At 45.1% G+C, this 19,841-nt stretch overlaps 1 protein-coding gene across 2 annotated transcripts; it reads left to right on the top strand.

Annotated features, from left to right (window-relative positions):
• The first annotated feature begins 287 nt into the window (after positions 1 to 287).
• yrdc (yrdC N(6)-threonylcarbamoyltransferase domain containing) lies at positions 288 to 18,783 on the top strand. Of its 2 annotated transcripts, none has more exons than XM_072501877.1 (6): positions 288 to 615; positions 2,832 to 3,027; positions 3,972 to 4,086; positions 4,531 to 4,650; positions 7,724 to 7,866; positions 11,578 to 11,963. In XM_072501877.1, exons 1-6 carry the CDS (start codon positions 420 to 422, stop codon positions 11,702 to 11,704), a joined length of 897 nt encoding a protein of 298 aa, XP_072357978.1. In that variant the 5' UTR covers positions 288 to 419; the 3' UTR covers positions 11,705 to 11,963. The 2 variants fall into 2 exon arrangements, with proteins under 2 accessions (XP_072357978.1, XP_072357979.1); XM_072501878.1 differs by lacking the exon at positions 11,578 to 11,963 and adding an exon at positions 18,025 to 18,783 and having other exon boundaries at positions 298 to 615.
• The last annotated feature ends 1,058 nt before the right edge of the window (positions 18,784 to 19,841 follow it).

Here is a 19,841-nt window from a genome sequence, read left to right as displayed (position 1 = left end):
CGAATGTTATGACGTGCCAAGTGCTCATCCAGGTACTTTTTAAAGGATGTGAGGCAGCCCACCTCTACCATCCTCCCTGGTAAGAGGAAGCAGAAAAGGCTGGGATTGTGGCACAGGAGCAGGCCATTCGGCCCAACAATTCCATGCCTCCCATCTTTTCTCAATCTATGCTGAAATGCCGATTGGTTGGAATGCAAATATGGTGAGCAAGGGCAGCACGGGTCAGGCGGACTTATTTTTGTTGCACTGCATGTTTATCCATTCCTTCGCGAGTTCCCATTGCTGCAAAAGGGAAGCCAGTGCAGCCTCGCGCTGATTGCGGAAGTGAGTGTGAGCAGCGCGCCGCCCGGGGCTGTGAATCAGCGGTTGCCCTGGGAACGGGAGCCGGGCCGGGAGTCGGTTGCCATGGAGCGGGTTCCATGGTGACCTGGCGGGTGCTGCAGCGGCTGATGAGGAGCCAAGTGGCGGCGGACGGCGAGCGACGCTGGGCCTCGGCTGTGGCCCAAGCACCGGTTCAGGCCCGCCTGCTGTGGCTGCCGGCGGCCGGGACCGGAGCCAGGCTAGCGCCGGGACCTGGGCCTACACTCAGGCCGCAGCCTCGGGATGGAGTTGGAGGTAAGTGGGGCGGGGTGGGGAATACGAAGCATGGTGTTGCTACCAGTTTGGCCGCCATGACCAGATGCCCGGGGCTCGTCTACCTCCTGCCCACTCCCAGGGATGTTATGATCCATCGGGGAGCCTGACCAAGGCTGGGGCGCTCTGCACGTTGCATCATCCGCGGAGGCAGGGAGTGGAGAATGGCAGATGTTTCCAGCTAACCTGGGCTGGGCCGGTGCTGTGACTATAATCCTGCAACCAGCCCGTAGACACCATATAGATGTCTTGTGTATATGGCTGCCTTATGTTAGACCAGAATTAATTATAAATGTATCTCTGATTCAGACTGGGGTGACACAGTGGTTAGCAGTGCTGTCTCAGTGCCAATGACCCGGTTCGATTCTGGAGTGAGTTTCTGTGGAGTTTACACGTTTTCCCCATGTCAGCGTGGGAACTCCGGGTGCTCCGCTTTCCTCCCACAGTCCAAAGATGTGCAGTTTAGATGGATCGGGAATCACAGGTTAATTATGCAGGAAAACTTCTCCCCGTGTTTGTGTGGGTTTCGCCCCCCACAGCCCAAAGTTGTGCAGGTTAGGTGGATTGGCCATGCTAAATTGCCCATGCTAAATTGCCCTTTAATTGGAAAAATGAATTGGGTACTCTAAATTTATTTTTTAAATTATGCAGGAAGACCATTTGTCCCATCCACGATGACCCAACCTAATTTATTTCTAGAATGAGAGGTTCTTGGGATTAGGAGGTAACAAATTCAAAACAGAGTTGAGAAACTTCTTCTCCCAAAGGGTTGTGAATCTGGAATTTTTTACGCTAGAGTGTGGTGGATGCTGGGACAGTGAGTAAATTTAAGGAGGAGTTCGACAGTTTTTAATAGGTAATAGTTTTAGGGTTATGGATAAAGGACAAGATGGAGTTAAGGCCAGGATGAGATCAGCCACAATTGAATGGCGGAGCAGACTCAATGGGCCAAATGGCCCAATTCTGCTCCTAGACCTTATGGAATTTAATTTCCAAAATAATTCCAGGGTTCTTTGCTGTCAGGATTGTATCTAGAAGCCCAATCATGTATTTGTGGGACAAACCTCCTGCTATCAGTCCTAAATTTAGCGTTTGCTAACAGTGTCGTTTGTTCCATTCTTGCAATTTAATTAAAAGCAATATTCTGAATTTAGCTTTTCCATTTCCCTAATTATGTTCCACGTTTCTGTAAGATCTCTGCAAATGCTTTCTACCATTCTGGTAGTTGCATGGTGCTGTAATACTCATTTTCCTGGCTGAGTATCAGGTTCTTCTGTTGTTATGTTTTTTTTTGAAGAATTTTAATAAAAAATAAATTTAGAGCACCCAATTAATTTTTTTCCAATTAAGGGGCAATTTAGTGTGGCCAGTCCACCTAACCTGCACATCTTTGGGTTGTGGGGGTGAGACCCACGCATACATGGGGAGAATAACATTGTGTAATTTCAAGAAGGAATTAGATGGGGCTAAAGGGATCAAGGGATATGGGGGGGAAGGCGGAATGAGGGTATTGAACTTGATGATCAGCCATGATCTCAATGAATGGCAGGGCAGACTCGAAAGGCCAAATGGCCTCTTCCTGATTCTATTTTCTATGTTTCTTGACCTGGTACTGGCATAATTCTTAAGATGGGCAATAGAGATGTAAACTTTAGAGAACCCAATTGGATGCAAGGCTGGGAGAGTTGAAACACTGGAGAGATGTTCATCAGAGGGCAATTATTTGGCAATGATTCTGCTATTCCACTTTACACCCCTTCTCAACCTATCTTTTATTTCTTTACTTCTCATTTTGCCTTGCATCTCTTTTGACAATCAGTCTCTCCTCATTTCCACCCTATCACACGTTCCCATTTGTTATCTCCCTTCCGACCCACCCTTTCTCTGCCTCTGTACTTACATAAAACCTGTGGGCTTTTTTCCAGCATTGATGAAGGATCTTTAATCTGAAATGTTAACTCTGTTTCATCCCTACAAAGGTGCTGAGTGTTTCGCGTGTCTGCAATATTTTACTTTGCTATCATTGGACTAATGGGTTCTGGCCCGCCTTGATTTTCCTAAACACCTTTGAGGTGATCAGCACGCCATTGTACAAGAATGTTGGCTTGAACAGGCATGTGATTACATGCTTGCTTGTTTTCACCAATGCAACGTTTGATGAAACTACAACTCAAAGTGCAACTGTTCTTTTCCCCCAGATTGGAACGAGGTCTTAGCAGAGACTGTAAAAGTTCTCCAGTGTGGTCAGGTAGTGGCAGTTCCTACAGACACAATCTACGGAATCACCTGCCTTGCGCAGAATTCTGAAGCCATCCGAAGGATTTATGAAATCAAAGGAAGGAATGAGAAAAAACCTTTAGCTATATGTGTTGGAAATGTTGAAGATATATATAAGTGAGTGAGAGGGCAGAACTTATTGAATCTAAAAATACTGTCTGATATATCACTGTAATTGTGCATGCGAATCTGTATGGTTTCAGACTGTTCTTTAATTCCTGTCTATAACTCAACAGATTTTAAAGGTTCTGTTTAGTTTCGAAGTACAGGCATAAGAAGACCAGGCTCTTCTCTGGAGATGGCCTTGTTCAAACTTTAAAGATTATGAAGTAAATGGGCAATTGATCCCAGCAAATGGTCAATTTCATGAAGGTCTTTAAGGACCAAGGAAAGTAAGCTGCTGGTTGGGTGTAAGCAGGGATACCTGGAAGGTTTTGTCACTCCAGAAGCTCCTAGAGTAATGCAATAGGTTAATGGGAAAATCAACAATCTAAATGGGCTCAGGACAATTGGATGTGTCCCTGGAAAGAGAAGGGATTGGAAGAGAACTGTTTTTTTTTTTTTTAGAACATACAGTGCAGAAGGAGGCCATTTGGCCCATCGAGTCTGCACCGACCCACTTAAGCCCTCACTTCCACCCTATTCCCGTAACCCAATAACCCCTCCTAACCTTTTTGGTCACTAAGGGCAATTTATCATGGCCAATCCACCTAACCTGCACGTCTTTAGACTATGGGAGGAAACCGGAGCACCCGGAGGAAACTCGCGCAGACACGGGGAGAACGTGCAGACTCTGCACAGACAGTGACCCAGCAGCGAATCTAACCTGGGACCGACGCTGTGAAGCCACAGTGCTATCTACTTGTGCTACCGTGCTGCCCGCACTGTAGCACAAGTGGAAGAGATGGCATAAAAGTGGTCTAAAAATGTTTCGTATTGGCCCTTTTGCTGTTTCTAAATATTATCTTTTTAACAGATTATCACCCTTTATCATATGGTAGTATAGAAAATACTACTTAGCAGATATTCTGTGGATTGAGGACTTTTCTTTGTTTCCGCAGGTACTGTAAAGTCACTGTTTCTGATCAGGTATTAAGAGATCTCCTGCCAGGACCTGTAACATTGGTTTTCAAGCGGTCCGACGAGCTGAACAAAGATTTGAACCCTTTCACTGACGTAAGAATGAATTGAATAATTTGTGCTTGGGCACATGGTTTTCCTATATGTTTATTGGAGAGCCACTAAACTCGAACTGTGACCAGATTAAAAAGAGTAGCCCTTCAGAATGTCTGTTACTTGATATTTTATCATGATTGCTGTCACTTGAGGGTGGAACTGCGGCGCTGATGACCCGGGTTCGAATCCCGGCCCTGGGTCACTGTCCGTGTGGAGTTTGCACATTCTCCCCATGTCTGCGTGGGTTTCACCCCCCACAACCCAAAAGATGTACAGATTAGGTGGACTGGCCATGCTAAATTGCCCCTTAATTGAAAAAAATAATAATTGGGTATTCTAAATTAAAAAAAAAAAAAAAAAAGACTTTTTAAAAAAAAAAAAGATTGCTGTCACTTTGTGATGCTGAATTTGCCAATGTGTCCAACTTGTTTATTTTGCTTGCAGTTGGTGGGAGTACGTATTCCAAAGCATCCATTTATTCAGAAGTTAGCACAGATGTGTGGTGAACCTCTGGCTTTGACGAGTGCCAATCTCAGCTCTCAAACCAGTCCACTGACCACAGAGGTGGGTGTTGCTCAATACTGGTAACCACTGTTAAATTACCTGAAATTTGTTTTAGGTCCTTTCTCTATTTGATCACTTGCCTTTTCATTAACTTCAATAAATATTTGTTGGCTTGATTCTGAAAGTTTTACAACACCAGGTTAAAGTCCAACAGGTTTGTTTCGAATCACGAGCTTTCGGAGCACTTCTCCTTCTTCAGGTGAGGAATTCACCTGAGGAAGGAGCAGTGCTCCGAAAGCTCGTGATTCGAAACAAACCTGTTGGACTTTAACCTGGTGTTGTAAGACTTCTTACTGTGCTCACCCCAGTCCTATACCGGCATCTCCATATCATTGATTCCTAAAAGCAGTGCTTTTTGTTCAACACAGTTCTTCGGCTTCTGACAGCCTTCCAATATTGTCATATTGACTATTTTCTATTGTGACAATGTGTCGAAGCATGTATTGACGTGGCAGGTGGCTGTTGATAGATGAGCTTGACTTGTTCTTTGAACTTTCTAGCAGATGTCATTGGAAATAAATCAATAGTCCTTCTTTCCATTTCGCAAGGCACAAGTAATATGTGATTGTAAAAGTTATAGTGAAAAATTAGACATTTGCAAGACACCAAGACTGAATGCATTGCTGAGGCAATGGGTGGAGAGGCAGGCGGAAATGGATCTAGGAAAAAAAACTGACCGTTGGAGCAGACTTGAGCAGCCCAGGCAATATACTGCACTTAGTTGTGATCATGGAGGTGAGCAGACCACCTCCTTAGACTGGAAGCAGTACAGCGAAGGCCCTTTGAGTGTCATCGAATAGAATCCCTACAATGCCAGAGGACGGTTATGAGGAATGGCTAAAAGATATTTGGTCTTCCAATCTTCAAAGGAGGTAAATGAGAAGGAATATTATAGAGTATAATATACTAAGCTGAATAGAAAATGTTTATCCAGTGCACTCTTTCAAGTTAAGCTATAGTTGTAGGATAAGGTGACATGGATATGAATTGGTATTCGGCAAGTTAACCTTGGAGCAGGTGTAGTACAAATCAATGAGAATGATGTTGAGATTAAATTGTGGCAGAATAGGTTTGTAACTGCTTTAGTACAGACGATTGCGGGGTGGTCTAAATTGGGTGTTTAATATGATTAAACACTTTGATTGGTTGTACAGGGAAACTAATTCTTCTGAAGGTTTAGAACAAGGGGCCTTAACTTTAAATTACAACTAGGCAATTCAGGGGTGATGACAAGGAACACTTTTCCTCAAAGTTTGGTGGATTGTAGTTTAGTCGGGCAGTATGGTCGGCACGGGCTTGGAGGGCCGAAGGGCCTGTTCCTGTGCTGTACATTTCTTTGTTCTTTGTTGTTTGAAATCTGGAATAAATTCCCTCAAAAGCTGTTGAGACTGGTTCGATGGGCATGTCAAAAGTGAGATGTATTTTGTTGGACAAGTGTATTAAGGATTATGAACCCAATGTGGCTAGTTGGAGTTAAGGTGCAGGCCAGTTACGATGTAATTGGGTCGATGGCCAAGCTCGAGGGGCTGAATGGCCTTGTTGCTATGTGCAACTCTGAATTTTCAAACCGTGTCGAATACCTGGAAAAGTCTCTGAGTAGTGCACAATATTTTATTTATGAGGCTGTAGTGAGTCATTTTGTTTCCCTTATCTGTACATATCACCTAAACTCACTTAAACTGTTATTGAATTTTCACTGTTGACTTTAGATTACTATGGAAACCAACACTCGCAGATCTATTAATGGCTCAGTCTGCATCGTCTATAATCGGCCCAATTAATTTAAAAACCAAAATCTAGCAAACTATTGAGTGACTTTTATCTCCTGACTTCAGGGCAGCATGGTAGCACAAGTGGATAGCACTGTGGCTTCACAGCGCCAGGGTCCCAGGTTTGATTCCCCGCTGGGTCACTGTCTGTGCGGAGTCTGCACGTTCTCACCATGTCTGCGTGGGTTTCCTCCGGGTGCTCCGGTTTCCTCCCACAGTCCAAAGATTGTGCAGGCTAGGTGGACTGGCCATGATAAATTGCCCTTAGTGACCAAAAAGGTTAGGAGGGGTTATTGGGTTACGGGGATAGGGTGGAAATGAGGGCTTAAGTGGGTCGGTGCAGACTCGGTGGGCCGAATGGCCTCCTTCTGCTCTGTATGTTCTATAAGAGTTTCTTGTTGGGATTCTCCCCGAGTTTGAAATTTTCAGTGTACAATACCTCTGGCATTGTGTTCAAGCACGACTTATGATATTTCCTACTACCTAGTCTTGTAGCGCATGTCATGGGCTAGTTTATGTGAGCTTCTGGCGAGTATTGTGAAGGATCTTTACTTGGAGAATGGGGGGGGGGGGGGGAATTGAAGCTATCTTGGACATCCAATGTCATTGTCAACCACTGGTTAGAATCATAGAATAGTACAGCACAGAAGGAGGTTATTTGTCTCATTGGGTCCATGCTGGCTCATTTGAAAAACAATTCAGTTCGTCTTGCTTGCTCTATCTCCATATTCCTGAAAATGTTTTCCTTCAAATATTTATTGAATTTTCTTCTGTGTTCACCACCTGAGAGAGCATAGAAAATTTGAGCAGGGTGAGGCCATTCGGCCCTTCAAGCTTGATGATCATGGCTGGTCATCAAGTTCAATACCCTGATCTTGCTTTTTCCCCCCATATCCCTTGATCCCTTTCGCCCCAAGAGCTATATCTAACTCCTTTTTGGAAAACCGTGTTTTGGCTTCAACTGCTTTCTTCGGTAGCGACTTACACAGGCTCACCATTCTCTGGGTGAAGAAATTTCTACTCAACGCAGTCCTAAATGGTCTACTTGGCTTCCTCATACTGTGACCCCTGTTCTGAACTTCCATTGGGAACACCCTTCCTGCATCTACCTGTTCCAGTCCTTTTAGAATTTCATAGTTTCTACGTGATACCCTCCTCAATTCTTCTGAACTCCAGCGACCCCCCCCCCCTCTCCTCCGTTCCTGTTCATTACTGATGTCAATTATTCTGCTTATACATACATAAAAGTTGTGAGTAGAAAAGGGACCATGATCATGGAAAATTTTTCTCCTAAACCTCTGCAGGAATTTCGGGACCTTTGGCCTTTGCTGGGTCTTGTTGTTGACGGTGGACCTATTGGCAACATGATGAACCCTGAATGTCGGTTGGGATCAACAGTAGTTGGCTTGGGCACACTTGGGAAATACAGCATCATCAGGCCTGGCTGGTGAGCATCTATTTTATGTTTTGAATAGATAATATTTCGTTCACCCCCCCCCCATCTCATATTGGTGATGCAGTCCTGTAATACCATAACCTACTGTATTTGTTTTGAATTTAAGGGTTTCCATTTTTAGATTGGAAAGGTGGTACATATACCAAGGACTGGAAACGTATTATTAAAATCTTTAACTTTAACTTAATAAAGAAAAACAGTTTCTGGTGCCTGAAGGATGGATAAGTAGAGCGCACAGTTCAAAGGTGACTGGCAAAAGAACCAGAGGTGACATGAGGAAAAGCTCGTGCAATGAGCGGTTGAGATTTAGAATGCACTGCCGGATAGGGTGGTGAATACAAATTCAACAGGAACCTCAAAAAGAAACTTCACTAAATACTTGAAGATAGAAAATTTCAGTGATATAGGGACCAACTGGATTGAACATCATATGTACGTACACCTACATCTCGGCCCCTCGAGCTTGCTCCACCAGATCATGGCTGATCTGATTATAAGATCAATGCCACATTCCCACCTACCCCTGATAACGTTTCACCCCTTGCTTATCAAGAAGCTATCTAGCTCGGTCTGAAAAGTATTCAAAGATTCTGCTTCCATTGCCTTCTGAGAAAGAGAATTGTAAAGACTCGCTACTCCCCGAGAGAAAACAATTCACCTCATCTTTGTCTTAGATGGGCGACCCCTTACTTTTAAACAGTGACCCCTTCGAAAGAGTCCGCATGGACTTCTGTGCTGTACTATTCCATGATTCTACATCCTAATCACAGAGTGGCTGACACTGACATGAAATGTCCAAAATGGCTTCAAATCCCCTGATGCAAATATCCTTCAATTTCACATGGACTAAACTCACCAGAAGCTTTCGCAAATTTGCCCATGAATGTGCTGTAAGACTAGGTAATATAATAATAATAAAGATTATTATTATAAGTAGGCTTACATTAACACTGCAACAAAGTTACTGTGAAAAGCCCCTAGTCGCCACACTGGAGATGTCATGAATAGTCCATGTGCTGTATGTACAAATTAATTCTGCAGCACCAAGCTAACCATCAGATAACAAATAGTTTAATTCACATATACTTCAATTTCAGTGTTCCTCCCCCCAAGCTAATCCACCTTCTCATGTGATAATTTGTGCTTTCTTGGGACATAGATTGGAACCCCTTAGCACAAAAGCACCCATGTTAAAGACACAAACTTTATAGAGGTGATGAACTCATAAACAATATCCCCCAATTTCATACTTTTTACGACATTGAAAGTCTGCACACAACTATAGAAACAGACAGAGGTTAGCTGGCTGTTTGAAATATGTTTAAGAAATTTCCCTGGTCTGATAGACCAGATGAAACTGTAATCCTGTTATTACACTTGGGAAACTATTTTGCGTTCTGTAATTAATTTTATCTTCCAATCAAAGGCACAGCTTTAGGTAAGAAAGTTGCTCCAGCCCGTGCAAACATACATGTAGCAGAGTGAGATGGGAGAGTAAGAAATGTTCCACGCCCCCATGTGTTACTACAGATATCCGGATGACACACATGGGGCATTTGGATTCACTCAGATACAGAGTTGGAAGAGCTCATCAATATCCTCAATAATCCACATCAATCCATTAAACTTAAAGCCACAACATAATGAAAGGTTTAAATTCCTAGATACCACATTATTTAAAATGGCACAAGGATACAACAGGGCTAAGTATGAGCCAAAAGCTTTTATTTTCAAAATAACTGACACACACATATTTCACTCCTTGGGAATTATGGGGCTTTACTTTAAACGGGTATGAACTACACACCATCCCAAAGGGAAAGAAAAGAGACAGGATTGCAAAATTAGTTCACTGTCCGTGCGGGGTTTGCACATTCTCCCAGTGTCTGCGTGGGTTTCACCCCCATAACCCACAAATATGCACAGTAGGTGAATTGGCAACGTTAAATTGCCCCTTAATTGGAAAAAAAGAATTGGGTACTCTAAATTTTTATTTTTAAAAAAGGATTACAAAAGTAGCAATGCAGTTACCAAATGGTTTGAATCCAGTAGAAGGCAGGACAGTTTTCACCTCGACTTAAAACTGAAAATATCCATAAAAATCTCCTGTCTGGTAGGATTCTTAGTCCCTATGGGTAGATTAACTGAAGAATCCATTTCTTGCCTTCCTGAATCACGGGAGTTGCCACTGGTTCTGTTGTTATCATTGTTCTGATCATTTGAGTTTCTTGTTTGCAGAGGACAGCTATCAGCACCCTGACACTGATGATTGAAGTGATGGATTTTAGCAGCATTGTTACTCTCCTTGTCAGATTTAGATTATATCATTGCCTATGAGGTTCCATAACCCTCGCCCAATGATTTTTTTCTTCAGTGATGTTAAATCCACCGGAGTTCTTCACTCACTGACTTGCACGTCTTGACCTTTCTTGTCAAAATGGCCTCCGCTCAATAGAGGTGCTGGGACCAGCCAGAATAGCTGTTCCAACTCCTCCAATCACACTCAGTGGAAACCCACACAGACGCTGGGAGAAAGTGCAAACTTTACAAGGACAGTCACTCGAGGCTGGGATTGAACCCGGAGGTCCCTGGCATTATGAGGCAGCAGTGCTAACCACTGTGCTAACCTCTGTGCTGCATAAAGATGCTTTTCCTCATATCGCTTCTGCATCTTTTGTTAATTATTTTAAATCTGTGCCCTTTTGTTCTCAATCCTTTTAGGAGTGGGAGCAGTTTCTCTGCATCTACTCTCTCGAGATCAATCATGATTTTGAATATTTGAACAAAGTATATTTATTGAGATTTTACATTTTGGAGAATAACGCAACAAAGTTACCAAATAATACATCCCCATAAGCAAGGAGGTAAAACAACAAAAACGGCTTAACCTATACGGGTACAGAAGGAAACAGGAGAACAATATCACAACTGGCTCAGTACAATCATTAGACAAAACTAGATGCTCCTATTGCCCCGCTAGGACCGAGGGCGAAACAGGATAGGATCATGAAAATATGACAAAATGGTGCACACCCTCCCATGCCGCACAAACCTGAATCAAATCAGGATAAACTTACCACGCGATGATTGGGTGCGCACCCAGCAACCCATCGCAGCCTCTTTCCGGATACTAGATCCATCTGCACCCATGTAGAAGCCAAGAGTGGATTCGCCTTGCAAAAGAAAATACACAGAAACCCCAAATCTAAGGGAGTTGCGTGCATACAACGCAACATAACTAAACTCCCAAAACAGACCCAGGGCAGAACCAAATTATTCCATACAATTGTGAAGCATGGACCAGCATCCACAACATCATGTTCAGCCTGTGATCAAGCTTTCAGGGCATCCCAAGGTAGAAAAGCAGGGCAAAATAAAACCTACCAAAACTATCCCACCAAATGACAACACCCACCAGTGAAGAGGCGAAAAGACCACTTAATCAACAAGATTCCCCCAGGAAAATAACAGGATACCCACCAAGGCATAGAATCCAAACCATCCCCAAGCCCCTATCAGAGAGGCAAAGAGCAAAACCCAGCCACCTAGGAATCCCCCGCAATACCCTCAGAGGGACATCTCGAGCCCTTAGGGGGCAACAGCCACAGCACCAGGCCTGGCCGAGCACCAGCTGACACACCAGAAACTATGCCCCCAAAAACCTTCAGCCTGCTGAACCTGTACCTTTCCAATCCTGTCCAGGGCAACGCACCATAAGAGAATGATAGCTCCAGCTGCAGCAACGGGAGGCCCCAGTCCGAGGAGGAGAGGAACCGTCAACATACCCAACAATCGGGCATCCTGGGAGGAAGGGCCAACTCACCACTAGGGAGCCCCCCACCCCATAAACCAGATCAGGATAAGAACCAACATAATGCTAACCTGGACGAAGAGAAAAAATTATAAAATCCCAAGAAAGGAACATCCAGCCTAGGTCAAGGCGACCACCCCGCAGAAAGGATACCCAGATTAACCTCCCACCTCGCAACCCAACCACCATAATAGCTCAGAAGAGGAGCAAAGAGAAAGACCCAAGCGGAGAAAAGGAAAAACTCTACCTCCAGGAGAAGTCAGAAGTAACCCAGTCCACCCCAGGGTACAAACTCTGCCCGGGCCAACAAAGGACAAAGGCACGTATTCTTAATTCAAAGAATGTAAAGAAAATATAAATCTAAAAGAAAAAGCCAAAACGCATTAGCTTTAATTGGGGGCTATCCTCCATCTCAGTGAGGACTGAACTAACCCTATCAACCATACAGCCGTTCACCCCTCCCCAACTCAACTCCTCTTCATCCACAATAACCAAAAGAGTAAAACTGCACAATTCACACTTCTCATCATTGACTACAGGATAATCAACGGCACAGGCCAATGCCCATCTTTCGCATTCTCCTACAGGGGGAAACAAAAGCAACAAAAATGCAACAACATGATCAGTAGGGTGGAATGTTCAGGATTATAGAAGAACTGCAGGATAATGACATCTTCCATGTCGCAAGAGAAGGCAAAGGAAAAGGCAGGACAAACGAGCACTCTTTAGTGTGGTTGTCTCTTAACTGCCCACTCAGTTCAAGGGAAATTCGTGATTCAAAACAAATGGTTGGGGGTGGGGGGTCACGTGATGTGAGGATGAGGGTGGTTGCATTTTCGTGAGCTCCAGCTCTATTCGTCTTTTAGTCCTTCACATCATCCTGGTGCACACTTCATATTTACTTTCTCTCGGCTTTAGGATCTCTCAAGGATTCAAATGATTGCAGCAAGAGGCACTATCACTTCTATCATTCCATCTCTCCGACGCCAAGATGGTCCACAGCTTAGACCCTAGCTGGGAGGGTGGGGTTGACTTTACCCGCTGGGTCACCTTCATCACTGGCATTGAGAATAGGACAATATAGGACCAGTGATCGATGGGCCCTATCGGCCCCTGGCCTCGAAGACTGTGTACATTGTGCTCCATCAAATCTGATGCGCACAGCCTCCAAATCAAGATTCCCAAAGCTTGGCAACCAATTCTCAAATTTAATTGGGAACTCTCCTCTCACCTCTTGCTGGGGACACCCCACCTGACCCCCATCTCCCAAACCTGTCAGGATAAACGTCACACCATGCAGCAGGATTTCCACACTAGGGCAGCCCCTAACCAGGGATGGTGCCCTTTTGAGTGCAAGAACCCTATCATGGTCCTCTACCGCTCTTCTAAAGCTACCCTGCAATCCTTTGAAGTGTGCTCTAAAGACATGCACCACAAAGCCAAAATTCTCAGCCGAGGCAACATGTTCGATGGGGTCCCTCCTCCAGATGCACACAGCACCGCCAAGGTGAGGGTGCCCTCAGCAGCAACTGCAACACTACAAGCCGCGCCTCACCCCACACCACTCCGACCGCCACGAACAAATGAGGATTCTAGCATTCATCTTCGCTCTTCCTCTTTAAAAAAAATAAAAAAACCAAGGAACTTCCAGGGACATGGTGCAAGTCATGGAAGCCGAGGGAAAGTAAATATGAAGTGTGCAGGATGATGTGAAGGACTAAAAGACGAACAGAGCCGGGGCTCACGAAAATGCAACCGCCCTCATGCTCACATCACGTGACCCCCCACCCCCAACCATTTGTTTTGAATCACGAATTTCCCTTGAACTGAGCGGGCAGTTAAGAGTCAACCACATTGTTGTGGGTCGAGAGTCCCGTGTTGGCCAGGGCAGTACAGCAGATTTCCTTCTCTGAAGGATATTCGTGAACCAGATGGGATTTTACAACAATCAAATCATGATTGTTGCAAGGTCACCATTACTGAGACTAGCTTTATGTATATTCCAGATTATTTATGTTAATATTTTATACATATATTCCAGATTTATTAATTTAATTAAAATTCCACTAGCTGTCATGGTGGGAATTGATCCCATGTGCCCAGATCATTAGCCTGGGCCTCTGGATTACTGGTCCAATGGCATTACCACTACATCTATTGTATATCAAATCTCTCTTCCTTCTCTTCTCCAAGGCAAAAATTCCTAACTTCTCCAGACTATCTTTGCAACTGATGGTCCTGAACCACAGAACCACTGAACCAAATTATTTTCTGTACTCTCCAATGCCTTCACATACTTCCTAAAATGCATCACCCAGAACTGAATGCAATACTCCAGATGAGGCCAAAATAGTGTCTTCTACAAGTTCAAAGTAACCTCCTTGCTCTATTAATAAAGCATTACATATTGTACACATTATGAGCCATTTTCCCAACCCATCTTCAATGACTTGTGCACACATGCCCCTCTGCTTCTTAGAGTTGTACTTTTATTTTTATATTCTCTCCATGTACTTCCTATCAAAATGAATCACTTCACATTTCTCTGCATTGAACTTCATCTGCCACCTGCCCACCCATTCCATAGTGAAGTTCTACACTATCCTCCTCACTGTTCAGAATACTTGCAAGTTTCCTATCACCTGCAGATTGTGGAATTGTGCCGTAAGCACATAAGACTAGGTCATTATTTTTTTTTCACATTCGTTCATGGGATGTAGTTCCTGCTGGCTAGGCCAGCATTTATTGTCCTTGAGAAGGTGGGGATGAGCTGCCTTCTTTAGTTGCTGCAGTCCTTGTCGTGTCGGAATACCCAGTGTTTTAGGGAGGGAGTTCCAGGTTTTTGATTCGGCGACAGTGCAGGAACGACGACGACTATATAATTCCAAATTAGGATGCTGTGTGGCTTTTTAAAAAAATGTATTTTATTCCGAACTTGCATAAAAGGTTACACAACATAAACAATTCGGGGAGCAAACTCCCCAACACACAACTATACAGTTTGTACAAATTCCCCCCCCCCCCCCCATCCTGGCAACGAACAGCTTCTCAAACACGGCCACAAACATCCCCCACCTTGCCTCGAAGTCCTCCACTGAACCCTTCAACTTGTACTTGATCTTTTTCAACTGAAGAACATCATGCAAGTCCCCCAGCCAGACCACCACCCTCGATGGCGTTACTGACCGTCACTCTCAACACAATTCTTCGCCGGGCAATCAGAGAGGTGAAGGCCACAACGTCGACCCTCCTCTCCTTCATCATCTCCGGCCTCTGATATCCCAAATATCGCCACCAAAGGGTCTAGCTCAACCTCCTCCCCCACTATCGTTGTTAGCGCTGCAAATATTCCTGCCCAGAATATCTCTTAACGTTTCACAACCCCAGAACATATGTGCGCGAATCGCTAGTCCCCGCTCACATTTCTCACACTTGTCTGCCACTCTCTGGAAGAACCCACTCATTCTTGCTCGAGACATATGTACCTGTGTACCATCTTGAAATGTATCGGGCTCATCCTTAAGCACGAAGAGATCGCATTTACCCTTTGTAACGCCTCACTCCATACTCCCGAGTTTAAATCCCCTCCCAGCTCCCCCTCCCACTTCTCCTTGATCTTCAGCACCTGCTCACCTCCCTGCAATCCCAGCCACCCGTTTTTTTCTCCAATCCTGCCCTCCCCTTCTACATCCGGAAGTACCAGTCACTCCAACAGGGAGCCCTTGGGGCTGAGGGTGTTATTGGACAGTATAAGGGGTATGAAGTTGGGGAAGGTCCCAGGTATGTTTGGAAATGGAGAGAAGTGGGGCTGGTTAAGGTGAGGGATCTGTACCTGGAAGAGGGATACTGCACGCCCCTAGCCTTACGCAGCCCTACGCAGCTGTCCTACCACCCTCCCTGTCATCGTCCCAATCTAAGCCGAATCTCAAAAGAACAAAGAAATGTACAGCACAGGAACAGGCCCTTCTGCCCTCCAAGCCCGTGCCGACCATGCTGCCCGACGAAACTGCGATCTTCTACACTCCCTGGGTCTGTATCCCTCTATTCCCATCCTATTCATGTATTTGTCAAGATGCCCCATAAATGTCACTGTCGTCCCTGCTTCCACCACCTCCTCTGGTAGCGAGTTCCAGGCACCCACTACCAGTGGGTCGCATGGTCCGAGATTACTATCCCCACGGACTCTGCCCCCTCCACCCCAACCAAAACTTCCTGGCTCACCACAAAAAAAGTTGATTCTTGAATAAGTCCTATAAACATGTGAGTTCCTCCTGGGTTCTTGAAGCGCCACAGGTCCACCATACCCATCTTTCCATAAACCTTTGCCATTCGTACCCTACCCATTGACCTAGGGCTCGATATATCTACCCTCAGCTCCAGGACACAATTACAATCTCCTCCCATAATCAACTGGTGCGTGGCCAGGTTTGGGATCGCTGCCAGCAACTCTCTCATAAAACCTACATCGTCCCAATTTGGTGCATACACATTTACCAGTGCCACTAGCGTCCCTCTAATACTCCACTCACCATCACATATCTTCCACCCGGGTCCTTCGTGTTCATAAACCGCATTTTCCTGCTCATCGAAATAGCCACTCCCCACAACTTTTAATCAAACCCCGAGTGGAAAATCTGACCCACCTATCCCTTTCTTAGCCTAACATGGTCCTTCATGCGGAGGTATGTCTCCTGCAGAAAGACCACCTCCACTTTTAAACTCCTTAGGTGCGCAAAGACCCGCGATCTTTTCACCAGTCCATTGAGCCCTCTCACGTTCCATGTTATCAGCCTTATCGGGGGCTTGCGCCTCCATTCCCCTCGACTGTCTGCCATCCTCCCCTTTCGGCTCTACCCCCGTTAATTTCACCCTGTACCTGACCCATCCAAGATGGCCTCTTTCTCCGCCCCGACCATGTTTCTTCTCCAACCTCACTGCGTCGCATACCCCCCCCCCCCCCCCCCCCCATGGCCACCTCTCTCAGTGTTCTCCCATTCACCATACTTCCATTCACCAGCATTACCTGCTAGCGTGCAACTCCTGCCCAAAGGTTCCTCTTACTGACCCCCATCCACACCTCTTTGTTCTGTGAAGAAGGCTCCCCGCGGACTTCTCCCTCCCTCACCAAAACAAAGACTCACCTTGAACCGCAGGTCATCTCTCCCACAGACAAACAAAAAGAAAAAACACAGCCAAAGCAGCCGTCCCCCACAAAGGTTTCACCCCTGCTGCCCTTTGGCAACCCAACAGAAAAAAGAAGGAAACCCCTCCACATCAGAGGAAAAGAAAAAGCCCCCCTCCTTCCAACCCCAACTCTACTCGTATTCTCCACTACTCCAGAGTGCCAACACCTCCGTCTCCCAAAATTATTCTATTCTCCCCCAGTTTGTGTTCCTTGATAAAGTCATTGGCCGCATCTGGGGTCTCAAAATAATATTCTCGGCCTTCATAAGTCATCCATAGATTTGCCGGGTAGAACACCCCAAACCTGATCTGCCGTCGATATAACACTGCCTTGTACCTGTTGAACCCCGCAAGCCGTTTTTCCAATTCAGCTCCAATGTCCTGGTATATTCGGACCTTGGTTCCCCTCCCATTCGCAGTTCCATTTCCCCCTAGCCCACTACAAGATGTTCTCTTTCTCTACGATCACGCCTGTGCAGCTCCCCGGCTCTTGGCTTCTGTCTCAGAGGCTTGTGTGCTCTGTCCACCTCGGGGGGCATTGTCCAGCACCCCCTCCGCCACCAGCCCCGCCAGCATCCTCAATGTATCTCGTGGCATGTGCACCTTCCACTCCCTCAGGCAAGCCAACTGTTTGCAGATTCTTCCTCCTCGACCTGTATTCCTGTTCCTCCACCTTTACTCTCAACATCTTGCAAAGGTCTCCTAAGAGTCCCATCTCAGCCTCAAGTGCCACCACTCTATCGCTGTGTTCAGAGATCACCCTCTCGATCTCTCAGATCTGCGTCCCCTGCCCCTCCAGACATTTTTCCACCCTCTCCACCGAGCCCTTCAGGGGTGCCACAGCCACTTCCATGGCCTTCGATCGATCCTCCTGCATCTCCTTCCTCTGCTGGTGGAACTCTTCCTTGATGAAGGCCATCAACTGTTCCATCTGGGGCTTTCCAACTTGCACTGACCCTTCCCCTTCTGACATCTTTCCACTAGCTGCACTTTCAAGTTAATTGAGTAATGGGTTAATTGACCTAATTTTATCTGTGATTCAGTAAGTCATTCTTTTTATATAGGTTTGTTGTGTGCGAACAACTTTCATCATTTGGAAGTTTGCTGAAGTATATAACTGATTTTATTTTCTCTCTATTTTTGCCCCCACCCAGTGCATTTGTTGCCACCGTGAAAATCCTCCAGGATAAACATGGCCTATCCTTGCAGTCCTAGAACTAACAGAACCTTCGTTGGAAGTGGTGTCTTTCCTATATAAAAAAACAAATCTCTCAAAACGCCAGTCCTGCATTTGTGTATCAGTTCTTATGGGAAGGTTTGATTCCTGAGAAAACTTGCATTGGCTATGTTGTATCTGCTGATGGATTTTCCAATGCAGGGTTGCCCTGCTGTTATTCTCCCTTATAAGCTCAGTTTATAGAAACAAAGGCCTGTTCCAAGGAAAAATGCAAGTCATGAGCTGAGAACTTGTGCTACCTGTGGTCATATTCTCGGTGTACAACAATCCTGTCAGATTAAGTTGATCAAGACCAAGCTATGTTTCGTAAGTTGCATTTTTGTTTCTTCACTTCCTACAGCTAACCTCCTGGGACCTGCCATGTGCCTCTTTGAGACATGACTGTCATTTTGTGTGCAATGCTCGACTATATAAATACCTGTTGTGGAGTCCGGTGTTTAAGTGCTGAATATTGCAATCGCCCATCTGCCCCAACTGGTGGGTATACCCTTGTGAAAATATGAAGCAGTAGCACTTAAAATAATCAAAACCAAGAACAGAAACATTGAAGTGATGTCCTAAGATTTTGATTAAGAGTGTGACAGCACTCACTTTTGAGTAACCATGCAGATTTTTAATTGAAGATGACATTCTATGCTGCAATGAAAATTAAATTGTTAACTTGAAGAAATTACAACCAGCATTTTCTTTATTCTTATGATGAAGATTCATAGGGTATTAATTACTTGTTGGTATGAGAAATGCAAACAAATATTTATAAATTTAGCTTTGTCAGGTAAATTTAGATTTACAATTCAGTAGTCAGGGAAAGTTGCCCTCTGTCATGCAGTCTCCCTTCAAAGAGAGCAGCTATTTGTTTATCTGTTCTGAGTATAATACTTCCCTCCTTTAAGCTAAACCTATTTTTGTTGACTATGATCTTAACGTATACCTCAAACTACTGGTGCCTTGGTTAACATCTATTAAACATTGAAGAATGATGCAGGTAAATTGCAGAAAAATACATTGTGGGAAATCTCTCATTCTACGAGACAATGGCTGTTTACAGACTTTGCTAGTTGGGAAACATGAGAATTTTTCATTTGAGAACAGGGTAAATTCCAGTTGCTAGCAAAAGGGCTCACAAGAGAGTGTGTGGAGAAGCCACTAATTAAAGTTTACTCCTTAGTGAACTTGTTCCAGTACTAGTAACAATGGGTGTGATCTCCGGTTTATCCATGCAAGGGATAGATATTTTGTTAGCGAGTGATCTGGCAGATGAGAGTAATACTCCCGAAAGCCGAGGACAGTTCAGAGAGGCTGAAAAGGCTGGGGCAAGCCTGCATGGATCTGCAGAAACCCTACAGGGGTAATAGAACCCCTAGGGGCTGAAGTAGGTAAGGAGAAACCACTTTAAATTAAAACGGCAGAAGCCAGGTCACCAAAAGTAAAAGAGGTCCATGAAGGATCTGTAATGGTTAAAAAGGATGAAGGAAGAGAGCCAGTGATTTGGTTAGCAGACACTTGTCAGATTTAAATGGGGACCAGGGAACCTCCTGGATAGTCCGAGAGAGAGTGAGCCTGATGCCCCATTCAGTCAAAGAGCCACAGGGAAGTACAGCAGGAGCTGAACATCCACTTGTATGGGGTGGGGGTAGGGTGTTAGGGAAATGCCCATTCCCAAGACAAAGGGGGAAGGGAACATGCCCCAAATTAAACATTTGTGGGGACTACACGGGGGAGGGGGGGGGGTGT

The sequence above is a fragment of the Scyliorhinus torazame genome, chromosome 1 (genome assembly GCF_047496885.1).
Source record: "Scyliorhinus torazame isolate Kashiwa2021f chromosome 1, sScyTor2.1, whole genome shotgun sequence".
Lineage (NCBI taxonomy): Eukaryota > Metazoa > Chordata > Chondrichthyes > Carcharhiniformes > Scyliorhinidae > Scyliorhinus > Scyliorhinus torazame.
Note: the sequence above shows the minus strand (reverse complement) of the source record. Positions and strands in the feature narration are given on the sequence as shown.